Below are 14,117 nucleotides of genomic sequence, written 5' to 3'. Positions count from 1 at the left end.
CCTTTACCACAATTTTTAAAAAAGGAAATTTTTTGTGGAAACTGATCTGAATAGTGTCTGGGTTCCACAAAGCTTCCCTTAGGAGTGAAGTAGGGAATAGTACTAACAGACTAACTCCAGGATTCTACTACTATTTCAATTAAAGCAGCAGCATGTTTAAAACTATCAACTCTCATTTTACATTATTAGTAAATAAGACTTCAAGGGTGGAATGAGCTCAGTGTCACAGAACAGGTCTATAGAAAAGCTGTACTCCAGGTCTCATTAGTTGTTTTCAGTTACTAAGACTTTCTACAATATAAAGCTGTATGCCTGGAGTACTTCAGCACTACTCTAACGATATAATAAAACAAACATGAAGATGAGATCTAAAGACTATCAAAGGCATACTAGAAGGAAATGGGAAGCAGTCAGATGAATATAAAATGACACCAATACCCAAAGTATTAGGGAATATAAATACTAAGAAATAATTTTGTTTTCAAGATTATAGCAGAGAAATGAGAGGTAATATCACTATAGATTCTACTGTGTATTAAAAGGATAAGGGAATATTATGCATAACTTTACACCAATAAATATGACAACGGAAATGAAGCAGATAAATTTCTTGAAAGGTATGGACTACCAAAAGCTCACTCAAGAAGAAACAGAAAACCTGAACTGCTCTATATCTGTTAAAGGAACTGAAGTTGTAGATTTAAAAACTCTAGGCCCAGATAATTTCTCTGGTGAATTCTACCAAACACTTAAAGAAGAAATAATACTGATTCTACACAAATTCTTCCAAACAATTAAAAGGAGAGAACATTTTCCAACTCACTCTGTGAGGCCAGCATTTGTTTAAAAAAAAAAAAAAAAAAAAAAAAAAAACACTCACACACACACACACACCCACGCACGAAAAAAAAAAGATAAAAACCCCAAAAACATTAAAAGAAACTAAAAACCAGTATCTTTAGTAAACACAGGTACAAAAATTCTTAACAAAAATTTTAACAAATCAAATCTAATTAATATATAAAAAATATAACACATCATGGCCATATGGTTCTTACCCTGGGAATGCAAACTTGATTTAACATCAAACAAAGCCATCAATCTATTTATCCATATTAACAGACTAAAAGCAGAAAAACCATATGATCATCTCAACAGGAGAAAAAAAAAAGCATTTGACAAATTCCAACATCCATGCCTGATTAAAAACTCCCAACAACCTGAAAAAAAGAAACTTCTTCAATCTTATGAAGGGCATCTACAAAAACCTTACAGATAACATCATACTTGATGACAAAAGACTGCATGCTTTCCCCCCAAGATCAGGAACAAGATTAAAATGTCTGTTTTCACCATTTCTATTCAATACTAGACAGGAAGTTCTAGTCAGTGCAGTAAGATAGTAGGGTATTAGCCTAAAGATAAACAAATAGATCAATGGTCCAAAATAGAGTCCAGAAATAAACTTCCAGATATATGTCAATTGACTTTTTAAAAGAGAGAAAGGCAATGCAGTGGAGGAAAGGATAATCAAAGTGGTGGAACAACTGATACACAGATTAAAAAAAAAAAAGTAACTACAATACACCGTATTAAAAAATTAACTGAACCTGGGTCATAGGCCTAACTATGACTATAAAACATCAACAAAGCAGGAGAAAATCTTTGTGACGTTAGGTTAGGCAAAATTCTTATAGAAAGAAAATCCATACACAGAACAAATTTTGATGAGGTCCAATGTATCAATTAAGAACTTCTGCAGTTTAAAAGAACTTGTAAAGAGAATGAAAAGACAAGAAATCATCTAAGAGGAAATATTTTAAAATCACATATCTGATTTGTATTTAAAAAATATAAGGAACTGTTGAAACTCAACTAAGAAAACATACAACCCTATAAAAAACAGACACAACATCTGAAAAGACACTTCAACCAAAAAGTTACACAAATGGCAAATAAGCACATGATTAAGATGCTTAATGCAAATTAAATCCATAACAAACTACCACTACACATCTACTAGAATGGCTAAAATAAAAAGGCTGACCATACTAAGTGTTGGTGAGAATGCTAAGCAACTGATTTCATATACTGTCGCTGAGAATGTAAAATGGTACAATGGAAAATACTTAAGCAGTTCCTTAAAAAGTTAACCATATACCTACACTATGATTCAGTCATTCCATTCCTAGGCATCTACACAAGAGAAATGAAAGTATATGCCCACACAAAGAAACTTGTGCATGAATATGGTAAGTAGTCTTATTTGAAACAGCCCCCAAATGGTAACAGCTCTAGTGTTCATCAACAGGTAAATGGACAAACTGGTATTGCCATACAATGAATATAATTCAGTGATAAAAAGGAATGAACTACTGAAATATACAATATGGAAGAATCTCAAAATAATTATGCTAAGAGAAAGGATACAGGGAAAAAAAGACATACTGTATGATTCTATTTACATAAAATTCAAGAAAATGCAAACTAATCAGTAATGTCAGGAAGCAAATTGGTAGTTGCCTGAGAGAAAGAGGGCAAAGGTAGGAAGGGAGAAGGAAGGAATTAAAGTTTTGAGGTTGATGGATATATTCATTATCTTGATTGTGATGATGGCTTCACCAATGTATACATATGTCAAAGTTGACCAAACTCTACACTTTAATAAATATGTGCAGTTACTTTAAGTCAGGTATACATAACAAACCTGTTTAAAATAAAACTGTAGCAGATGGATTGGAAAATTCTGGCCAAAAATGGTTATGATGTTAACCAAACAGAATGACTGACTTTTGATGTAGTGTGATGACTACAGAAATACAACATTCTAATTATTAACATTTTATAAAATCTGTCAAAAGAAAAGTCTTAGGATAAGAATTCATGATAATGTACAGATTATAATAATTAATGATTACCCAGGCAAAGAATATTGTTAACTGATTAAAAGTCTGAATTACATTCCCTCAAAACTTCTGAAGGCCATTAGAAATTTCCGAAGTATGGACAGCATATATTTACTTTGCCAAAGTTTTAGTTACAATATACACTTTATATCAAATCAGTCTTTTTAAACTAATTGCATAGAATCCTTTGGGAAAGAAAAAGAAGTGGAAATTAGTAGCCTTAAAAAAAATATTTTGAGAAATCATTCCCCTAAAAATTACTCTGTTGAGATTGTCTTAAAATAAGAATATGAAACATATAAATTTAACACCAACCTAGTAAAAGTTGTATTTGAATGTTTGATCACAGAACATCTGGGAGTTATTTTATGATTGTACAAATTCTCATCCTTTCTGCTCTTATTCTCAAGTACTCTGAGTACTTACTATGCATAAGGCAATGTGCTATATGCTACTGGAACCAGTAAAACAAAGGCTACATAATAGTATTTGATATATTTCAAGTAATTTACATCATAGGAGAGAATTTTAACTTCAAAACTGATACTTTCAGAAACAGAACAATACTACTATACTTCTATAATACCTACTGTAATTACATTTTATTAAGAACCTTAGTTTTATTTACTCAGAAAAATCTGCAGCCAAAATAGGATACATTCAACTCCCTTTAAAACTGCATTGTCTTAATAACAAAACAGAAACAATTTTTATGATTGTAATATTTAACTTGTTAAAAAAAGAATAATTTGAGGGAATAGTAATTTAATTGCATTAGAAACAAAGTCCAGTCCAAAACTAAAATGCAAACACTTCGTTTTTCTTGTTAAAGAATGCAATTTCTAACTTCAGTTGAATGATATTTTGTACCTTATTGATGTTTGGCTCCTCCATCATAGAATTTTTGATGGTTTCACAGCTGTCCTCTAATGACTTTATCAAGAAAGAATAACCACATGACAAAGAGTAAGGATGAGATGGAACATGCAAAATACTGGGGATATTTTTTAAAGTTTTATTTTTAACTAAATTTACTAAAAAACAACACTGGACTGAGTTATTATTTTTTAAATTTCATATATTTTAAAAGAAGCATGTGTGGGGATGCATGATTGGGGGTTGGGGAAAACTTAATCCGTCGGAACTCCTTAACTATCACTATAAATTTTATTCTATTTCCTAAGAAATTTTTACCCACTTAACTCATCTGAAACGTTGACATTAAAGCAAGATTGAGCCCAAAGTACTTTATACTACAAATTTCAGAGCTACTAGTGCCAGAGTACTATCAACTGAAAATTAAAGTCAAATTGTTTTCTTACACACTATTACGTCTTGTCTCCATTATGATTCCTCAAGGAAGACCTCCTGATTAGAAAATTTTTGATTCCTAGGTTTCTAATTCTCTCCTTCTCTTGATTTAGCCAGAACCAGTCAATAAAATGCTTGGAGACACGTATCATTTTTAAAAGGGGATATTAGCACTTGTTAAAGAAAGAGATGATTCAAGATCTTTAATTCTCAGAAAATGAAAAAAAAAAAAACCAGAAAAAGGCATTGGGGATAAAAATGACAGCTGCCAAGCATTTTTTTGTTGTTGGTTATGATTCAGATATAGTCTACTTGCAGCTATCTATACTTTACTTCCAAATAAGCACAAACAGGAAAGAAGTTCTATTTTAAAAATGCATGTGCCAGCAAACTACATTATATACGAAAAGAAAAGAACTGAGGATACACCAGGATTTTAATGTCAGATGAAGAAAACGTCATTTCCAAACATGTAAAGGAATAAAGAAAACAGCAGCATTCTCAAAATACTCTCCAACATCTCCCACTGAAAATTCAAGGCCTATCACACATTTATTAATATTTCCTAACCATCTGAAAAGTCAGTGACTTGGGCTCAACTATTTAAGTATAATCATCAGTTTATAAAGCAGAGAAATGGAAGGTAATTTTGTTAATACCACAAAAAGGCTGGTCAACTTTCCAGTAAAGATTAAATAACTTTGTACCAACTCTATAAAGTTAATATTTTATTTAATTCCATCTAATCTATGTTTTACTACATAAAATTTTTCTTTTCATATTTCCTTTATCAAAATGTCACTATCGGGGCCTCCCTGGTGGCGCAGTGGTTGAGAGTCCGCCTGCCGATGCAGGGGATACGGGTTCGTGCCCCGGTCCGGGAGGATCCCATATGCCGTGGAGCGGCTGGGCCCGTGAGCCATGGCCGCTGAGCCTGCGCATCCGGAGCCTGTGCTCCGCAACGGGAGAGGCCACAACAGTGAGAGGCCCGCATACCGCAAAAAAAAAAAAAAAAAAAAAAAAAAATGTCACTATCATCATCAAGAATAAAACAACAAAGTAGTAACAATAAATTTCTAATAACTACCATTAATCACGCCAGGTTTTAAATAAGTTAAATCTGCTAATCAAAGTACTGTAAGGTATATCATATTCATTTTGGAGATTAAAAAAAACTAAAATCGGAGAAAATATTTAGCTTAATGATAGCTATAAAACTTTCAGTGCAACATTCATATTCATGCTTCTGATTAAAATAATTACAATACAAAAATAACTAAAATTTTCTTAAGATATCATGAAACTCCTATGAAAACTAAGATTAAAACAGCAGAGGAATTTAACAGGTATAGTTGTACTCATTTATCCATTATCCTTCCATATGCATTCTGGCTTGGTTATGCTCCTCTATTTCCTTAATGACTCTATTTCCTGAATCAACTAGACAATCCGGTGGTAAACTAGTTTTCTGTTTTGTTTGTTTTGAGAAAGATTTCATTTCCCAAATGCACTAAATATATCAGCAGTGGAGAAATGTTTTTATCTTCATAACTATATTAATCAAATATGGCAACGGTTTTTAAAAAATGATTTTGTACTTGAAATTACTATGCCATATTTGCATGTTCATATTACAAGGTGCATCAAAGAAATCAAAGAAGTAATAACAAGCAGAGTGAACATGCTATTTATACAGAATGCAGCAGTGCTTCATATACCATTATTAGGATGCTTTAACTTGAAATAAATTATTTTAGGCAAAAGTATATTTAAAATAAGAAACATTACCTCAGCAGTAAACATATTATAGTTATTCTGACACTCTTATCTAGCACATTCATTTTTATTTATCCAAAAAATTTCTTAAACTGTTTTAAAGGGAATTCATATACTAAATATTTAAGATATATCTGACATAGGTTAAAAAAATACATTAATTTGTATTATATCTAATTGTATCTATTGTTTGCCTAGATTTCAATGTTATACTAAGGTACACATGTCAAAAGTCTTCTAAGTTATTAGCAAGAACACTATATATTTTGTTTCCTGACCTGGCTATTCAAATATATTTACCCAATTAGTCAAATAGTAAATAACAACACATGCAGTTGCCTCTTACAAATTAGTTCTTAAACTGAGAGACAATGAGATATATGTAATTTTCCTTTTTCAATAAGGTTAGATGCCATCTTGCTTTTTGCTAACTTGTCTATTAAGAAGCCATTCTATTTCCTTATTTTTCCAACTAAAATATCTTCCTTTTCTCCTCCCACTTCAACAACTGCAAAGCTTGCTTTTAGATTAGTTCAGTGCTTCTCAAAGTGTGATCCACAAACCAGCCGCCAGGCTTGAACCCTTTGTTACTGATCCATGAGAAGATAAGGAATTAACTGCATCACTAAGTCCACTGTTTAATTTATCTAAAACTTTTTAATAGCAAAACTATTTCAAAGAAGAGGCAATATGTTAATTTATATTCCAGTACAGGTTCCCCATATCATCAAACTGGACTTACCAGTAGCACTTCACTAAATGAGAAAAATAATCTTTATGATAATAACATCAAGGTATAATCAACCAATTACAGTATAATTATAAATTAATTTCAGTCTGCAAAATTTTACTAAGAAGTATAATCAATACAAAAAAAGGAAAATGTACATATTTGAAATGTTTGCAGTATACAAACCTAGTTTCAATGAAACTTCTAAGATAAACTTTATCACATGAAAATGATGGGAAATTTCCACTTTGCCTCTTAAAATGGTAATCATGACAACTCAAAACCAGGAAACAAGACAAAAAATCTTAAGTCAAACAGTATCTTTTTGGGAAAAAAAGTCCCAAATACATCTGAATTAGTTACTTTAAATTAAATTGGTTAGGAAAATACTGACCCTCTCGTTTTCTATGTATTAACTACATAATACATGTTTATGACATAATGAGTTTTTTAAAAATCTGTAAAATGCAACTTATTCTTTATAGTTAAAAATACAAAAGACTTTAATAATAAAATAGCAAACAAGTTTTAATTTATACAGACCTCATTTAGACACCTTTTCTTTGTGAATATATTTCTGATAAAGGTTTCTTGAATTTCTTCCTGCTTTACCAGGTACTGCCAAAGTCTCTTCACAGACAGTGACAGATGGTGTTTAGATCTACAGAGAGACAATATATTTCATCATACACTTCAGAGATTTCTGGTTAATCTGACTATATCTCCTTGGGGCTATATGAATGTTTATAATAATAAATTAACTAGAATCAGACCACATCATCTACGGTAGCAATCAGCAAACATTTTCTTAAAAGAGATAGTAAATATTTCAGGCTTTGTGGGCCATATGGTCTCTCCCCTAACTACTTAACTTCACCACTGAAGTGGGAAAGCAACCATAGATAATACTAAAATGAAAGGGTGTGGCTGTAATCCACAAAACTTTATTTACAATGCAGAAGGAGAGTGGATTTGGCCCCATAGGATGCAGTTTGCTGACCTTTAACCTAAGAACATAAGATCTAACAAAAGAGGTATGCTTCCTACAAAAGATCTAGAAGCAAAACTACTCAAAGTGTTGTTTGTGAACACATACTGGACCATGAACTCTGTTACTGATGTGCAGTGAGGTAAGAGCCCATGAAAGAATGTAAATCAACTATGTCACTAAGCCACTAAGTACACTGTTTAGTTCAGTTAACATTTTTTGTAGTAAGACTTTCTTAACGAAGCAAGCAATGAATTGATTTACCTCTTGGTGCAAATGCTTTATCTCCTCATGTACAGTAAAACAGTTTGCTAACTAGCTATTCCAAATAGCTCTGCTCCAACGCAGGTGTCAGAAAACACTGGCCCATGGCTCAAATCCAGCCTACCTTTCATATTCAAAAATAAAGTTTATTGACATTACTATATTTAGAATAGATGAGCAACAAGGACCTACTGTATAGCACAGGGAACTTGTCTCAATATTCTGCAATAGCCTAAATGGGAAAAGAATTCAAAAAAGAATGGATACTTACATGGGTATAACTGAATCACTTTCCTGTACACCTGTAACTAACACATCACTGTTAATCAACTACACTCCAATATAAAATAAAGATTAAAAAAAAGTTTATTGGATCATAGCCATGCCCATTCATTTCCTGTCTATGGTTGCTTTCACTCTACAATGGCAGAGTTGAATAGCTGCAAAAAGGATTGTAGGGCCAGTAAAGGCTAAAATATTTACTATATGAACCTTTGCAAGACATGTTTGCTAACATCCGGACTACAATATGCATCACACAAAGACACAGATATGAGCCTAGAACAGCAAATTAAATATTGAAGTACTAAAATATTTTTTCTTTAAACACCACCTGATGACATTCTGATTTAATAAAACTCGTATTAGAACAGTACTCATATGAAATCCTACTTGAAAGGAGTATTTGTAGGTTCCAGCAAAGCTTTGTGGCGGAGAATTGCAGGACCTGCAGACACACTCTCTTCAGAGGTATGACTTGCAATATAGTTTTGAGGTGGCCCCCCATGGATTTCAAGTCGTCGGAGAAGAACTTGTTCCCAACACTGAAGAGTTTTTAGAACGGCATGACAAAGTGGTGAACTAACTGGAAGCTCTATAAAGAGAAAATCAAATTGACCCACATTTATCTTCTGCAGTAAAATGCTATATTCAATGTAGAGAATAAGATATAAACACACATTTTGGCAGAGGCGATGTGAAAGAGAGGTGAGCACAGAAATCCAGAGGATTGAAAAGAATGTCATAAATCTGTATAGCATTTCAACATAATTAGTGGCCTAGGACAACAGAAAAAAAGGGCAATCTAGGTCAAAATTACATCATACCTTTACTACTAGAACTTGGAATAACATTTGTGACTTGTGATTTAAATAACTGCCATAGTGGTTAAGAATCCGCCTACCAATGCAGGGGACATGGGTTTGAGCCTCAGTCCAGGAAGATCCCACATGCTGTGGAGCAACTAAGCTCATGCGCCACAACTACTGAGCCTGCACTCTAGAACCTGCGAGCCACAACTGCTGAGGCCTGTGCGCCTGGAGCCCGTGCTCTGCAACAGGAGAAGCCACCACAGTGAGGGGCCCACTCACTGCAACGAAGAGTAGCCCCCGCTCACCGCAACTAGAGAAAGCCGCGCACAGCAGCAAGGACCCAACACAGCCATAAATAAATAAATAAATAAATAAATAAATAAATAAATAAATAAATAAATAAATAACTGCTATAGCAACCACTGCTTTTGACTTTAATTTCGCACAAAAAATGTACCTGAATATTATAAAAATACGTTTGGGAGGAAAATTAATTGCTTTAAGTCTTTGTATCAGCCCAATTTATGTACAGCACATAGCTAGACTTCTTTTGAAAATTAAAATAATATACAAGGTAAAAAAAGTGAAATAATACTTATTACAAAACTCAGCATTTTCCAGTTTTACACTTTCATACTGCTGAATCCTGATCCCCCTTTCAACTTTTAGCTATTCCTGCTGTTTACCTTCAAAAATCTAAATAATATGCTTATGATTTTTTTCTATTTTAGAAATGATCTACTGATTTACTACTATGAAATATGAGAATAAACTTCCCCTCTCTCCATCATTCCAATACAATCCATAATAACTTTTGGTTAGATTGATAATTTAGTGTCTACTTTGTTTTATATATATGTAAATAGAGATCACAGCTGAACTACTTGGTATACTATCATGCCCCTTTCTTTCCTGTAAAATCTTTTTCTCCCTCAGAGTTAATAATTACTAAATTTTTGCTTTTGTTTAGCTTCCTACGTGTCTACAACTATTAAGTCTCCAACACCTTGGCTAGAGCTATAAACCCAGTCTCAATACAGTCAATCACATCAGCTTCAGATTCCCTGCTTTCTTGGACCCTGTCCTCCTAAAAGCACCTAAAAATATGATAGACCCATAGGAAGTTACTAAACGTTTTCTCCACTACTTGAAAAAAATACAAATAAGTCAATCAAAAGCAATGGCAATATAAGTTCATGTTAAGCTATTTATTACCTGCAAGATCATGACCTGCAAAGGGATAGAAAGTCTTCAAATTGCTGAGCACCAACTGCACCATTGCCAAACGCATCAATGACCAACTAAAAACAAAGCAACAGTAGATCTGTTAAAAATTTACTTAGGGATTGAGAAGACTACACACTCTTTATTCCAACAATTCACTACCAGGAATCTACCCTGAAGATATACCTCCACAAAAACAAAACAATACATGCATGCAGTTACTCATGTCAGCATTATCTAGAACAGCAAAAGAGTAGAAACAACCAAATTACCCATCAGAGTAATTGTAATAGTTGAATAACTAGCTCTGAATCATGGAATATTTTAGGGTAGCCAAAAGGATGTCTAAATGTTAATATGGAGTGAACCCCAGCATGTATTAATAAATAAAAAGCAAGCTATAAACATTATATATAGTATGCTACCTGCTACCTTCTGTGTAAGAAAGCAGCGGAAATAAATTTTACACACACACAGAGACACACACACACCCTTATTTTTGAAAACAGAAGGATAAACCAGAAACTAATAAGTATCTGTAAAGGGTGTAGAGGAGGACTCAAGTGGAAGGGATATGAGACTTCAGATTTTGTATTTTTATACAGATTTCCTTTTTTTAATTAAAAAAAGATACTTAGGCATTTTTTTTTCAAGCAAAAAATTTATTTCTTAGAGCACTGATTTTTTACTACTCTAAATTGTGGTAAAATACATATGACATCTTAACTACCTTTAAGTGTACAGTTCAGTGACATTAAGTACATTCATATTGTGCAGCCACTACCACCATCCATTTCCAGAATTCTTTTCATCTTGAAAAACTGAAACTCTATAACCATTAAACAATAACTCCCCATTTTCCCCATCTCCTAGGCCCTGGCAACCAGCATTCTACTTTCTGTCTCTATGAATTTGACTATTCTAGGTATCTTACATAAGTGGAATTATACAAGCATTTGTCTTTTTGTGCCTGGTTTATTTTACCTAGCAAAATGTCCTCAAGATTCATCCATATTGTAGCATGTGTCAGAATTTCCATCCTTTTAAAGGCTGAATAATATTCTACTCTATGTATCTACTACATTCTTTACTGCATTCAATTTGCTGACAGCCACCTGAGTTGCAATTACCCCTTGGCTATTATGAATAATGCTATTATGAGCATGAGTGTACTACTACCAGTTCAACACCTGCTTTCAACTTCTTGTGCTATATATCCAGAAGGGAAAGCTGGGTCACATGGTAATTCTACTTTTAATTTTTGAGGAACTGCCATACTGTTTTCCACAGTGGTTGCACCAGTTCACATTCCTACCAACAGTGCACAAGGGTTTCAATCTCTCCACACCCTTGCCAACATTGTGATTTTCTGGTTTTTTTGATAATAGCCAATCTAATGGGTGTGAGGGGATCTTTCATTGTGGTTTTTATTTGTATTTCCTCAATAATCTGTGATAGTGAGAATCTTTTCATGTGCTTATTTTGAAAAGTATCTGTTCAACTTATTTGCCCATTTTTAATTGGGTTATTTGGGTTATTTTGTTGTTGAGTTACACAGATTGACTTTTGAGCCATGTAAATATTCCATATATTCAAAAAAACAAAATCAGGTTAACACAGGACACCAGCAAATAAAAATCTCATACTGATACCAACACCAGACAAAGACATCACAAAAAAGGAAAATTACAGGCCAATATAACTGATGAACATAGACACAAAAATCCTCAACAAAATACTAGCAAATCAAATCCAACAACACATTAAAAGGATCATATACCATGATCAAGTGGGATTTATCCCAGGGATGCAAGGATACTTCAGTATACGCAAGGATACTTCAATATACGCAAATCAATCAATGTGATACACCACATTAACAAACTAAAAAATAAAAACCATATGATCATCTTAATAGACACAGAAAAAGCTTTTGACAAAATTCAACACCCATTTATGATAAAAACTCTCCAGAAAAGTGGGCATAGAGAGAACATACCTCAACATAATAAAGGCCATATATGACAAACCTACAGCTAACGTCACACTCAATGGTGAAATGCTGAAAGCATTTCCTCTAACATTAGGAATAAGACAAGGATGCCCACTCTTGCCACTTTTATTCAACATAGTTTTGGAAGTCCTAGCTACAGCAATCAAAGAAGAAAAAGAAATAAAAGGAATCCAAATTGGAAAAGAAGAAGTAAAACTGTCACTATTTGCACATGACATGATACTACACACAGAAAATCCTAAAGATGCTAACAGTAAACTACTAGAGCTTGTCAATGAATTTGGTAAAGTTGCAGCATACAAAATTAATACACAGAAATCTCTTGCATTCCTATACACTAACAATGAAAGATCAGAAAGAGAAATTAAGGAAACAATCCCATTTACCACCTCATCAAAAGAATAGAATACCTAGCAATAAACCTACCTAAGGAGGCAAAAGACCTGTACTCAGAAAACTATAAGATACTGATGAAAGAAATTAAAGATGACACAAACAGATGGAGAGATATACCATGTTTTTGGATTGGAAGAATCAATATTGTCAAAATGACCATACTACCCAAAGTAATCTATAGAATCAGTGCAATCCCTATCAAATTACCAATAACATTTTTCACAGAATCAGAACAGAAATTTTACTATTTGTATAGAAACACAAAAGACCTCGAATAGCCAAAGCAATCCTGAGAGAGAAAGACGGAGCTGGAGGAATCACACTCCCTGACTTCAGACTATACTATGAAGCTACCGTAATCAAAACAGTATGGTACTGGCACAAAGACTGACATACAGATCAATGGAACAGGATAGAGAGCCCAGAGATAAACCCACCCATCTATGGTCACCTAATCTACGAGTAAGGAGGCAAGAATATACAATGGAGAAAAGACGGTCTCTTCAATAAATGGTGCTGAGAAAACTGGACAGCTATATGTAAAAGAATGAAATTAGAACATTCTCAAATACCATACACAAAAACATACTCAAAATGGATTAAAGACCTAAATGTAAGGCAGGATACTATAAAACTATGAGAGGAAAACAAAGGCAGAACACTCTCTCATATAAATTGCAGCAAGATCTTTTTGACTCATTGCCAAGAGTACTGAAAATAAAACCAAAAATAAACAAATGGGACCTCATTAAACTTAAAAGCTTTTGCACAGCAAAGGAAACCATAAACAAAACAAAAAGACAACCCTCAGAATGGGAGAAAATACTTGCAAACTAAGTGGCCAACAAGGGATTAATCTCTAAAATATCAAACAGCTCATGCAGCTCAATATCAAAAAAATAAACAACCCAATCAAAAAATGGGTGGAAAATCTAAATTGACATTTCTCCAAAGAAGACATACAGATGGCGAAAAAGCACATGAAAAGATGCTCAACACTGCTAATTATTAGAGAAATGCAAATCAAAACTACAATGAGGAATCACTTCACACTGGTCAGAAGAGCCATCATCAAAAAATCTACAAACAATAAATGCTGGAGAGGGTGGGGAGAAAAGGGAACCCTTGTACACTGTTGGTGGGAACGTAGATTGGTAAATTGATAGTCACTATGGCGAACAGTATGAAGGTTCTTTAAAAAACTAAAAATAGAGCTACTATACCATGATCCAGCAATTCCACTCCTGGGCATATATCTGGAGAAAACTATCATTTGAAAAGATACATGCACCCCAACGTTCATTGTAGCACTATTTACAATAGCCAGGACATGGAAGCAACCTAAATGTCCATTGAGAGAGGAATGGATAAAGAAGATGTGGAACATATATACAATGGAATATTACTCAGCCACAAA

The 14,117-nt window shown here is 33.4% G+C and overlaps 1 protein-coding gene across 5 annotated transcripts in view; it reads right to left on the bottom strand.

Moving 5' to 3' along the window:
• Positions 1 to 14,117, bottom strand: part of DMXL1 (Dmx like 1) — a 137,460-nt gene that overhangs the window by 44,068 nt on the left and 79,275 nt on the right. For 4 of the 5 annotated variants that reach the window (XM_081230455.1, XM_081230456.1, XM_081230457.1 and 1 more), the window contains 4 exons: positions 10,282 to 10,367; positions 8,648 to 8,849; positions 7,267 to 7,384; positions 3,777 to 3,839 (listed from right to left, as the gene is read on the bottom strand). In XM_081230455.1, the coding sequence (XP_081086581.1) occupies positions 3,777 to 3,839; positions 7,267 to 7,384; positions 8,648 to 8,849; positions 10,282 to 10,367 (469 nt within the window). The remainder of the gene's footprint in view (positions 1 to 3,776; positions 3,840 to 7,266; positions 7,385 to 8,647; positions 8,850 to 10,281; positions 10,368 to 14,117) is intronic. The other variant, XM_081230454.1, reaches the window with a different exon arrangement.

The sequence above is a fragment of the Mesoplodon bidens genome, assembly GCF_964165515.1.
Source record: "Mesoplodon bidens genome assembly, chromosome: 4".
In the NCBI taxonomy this organism is placed as follows: Eukaryota; Metazoa; Chordata; class Mammalia; order Artiodactyla; family Ziphiidae; genus Mesoplodon; species Mesoplodon bidens.
The sequence above is the reverse complement of the archived record's forward strand: the minus strand, read 5'-3'. Positions and strand labels throughout refer to the sequence as shown.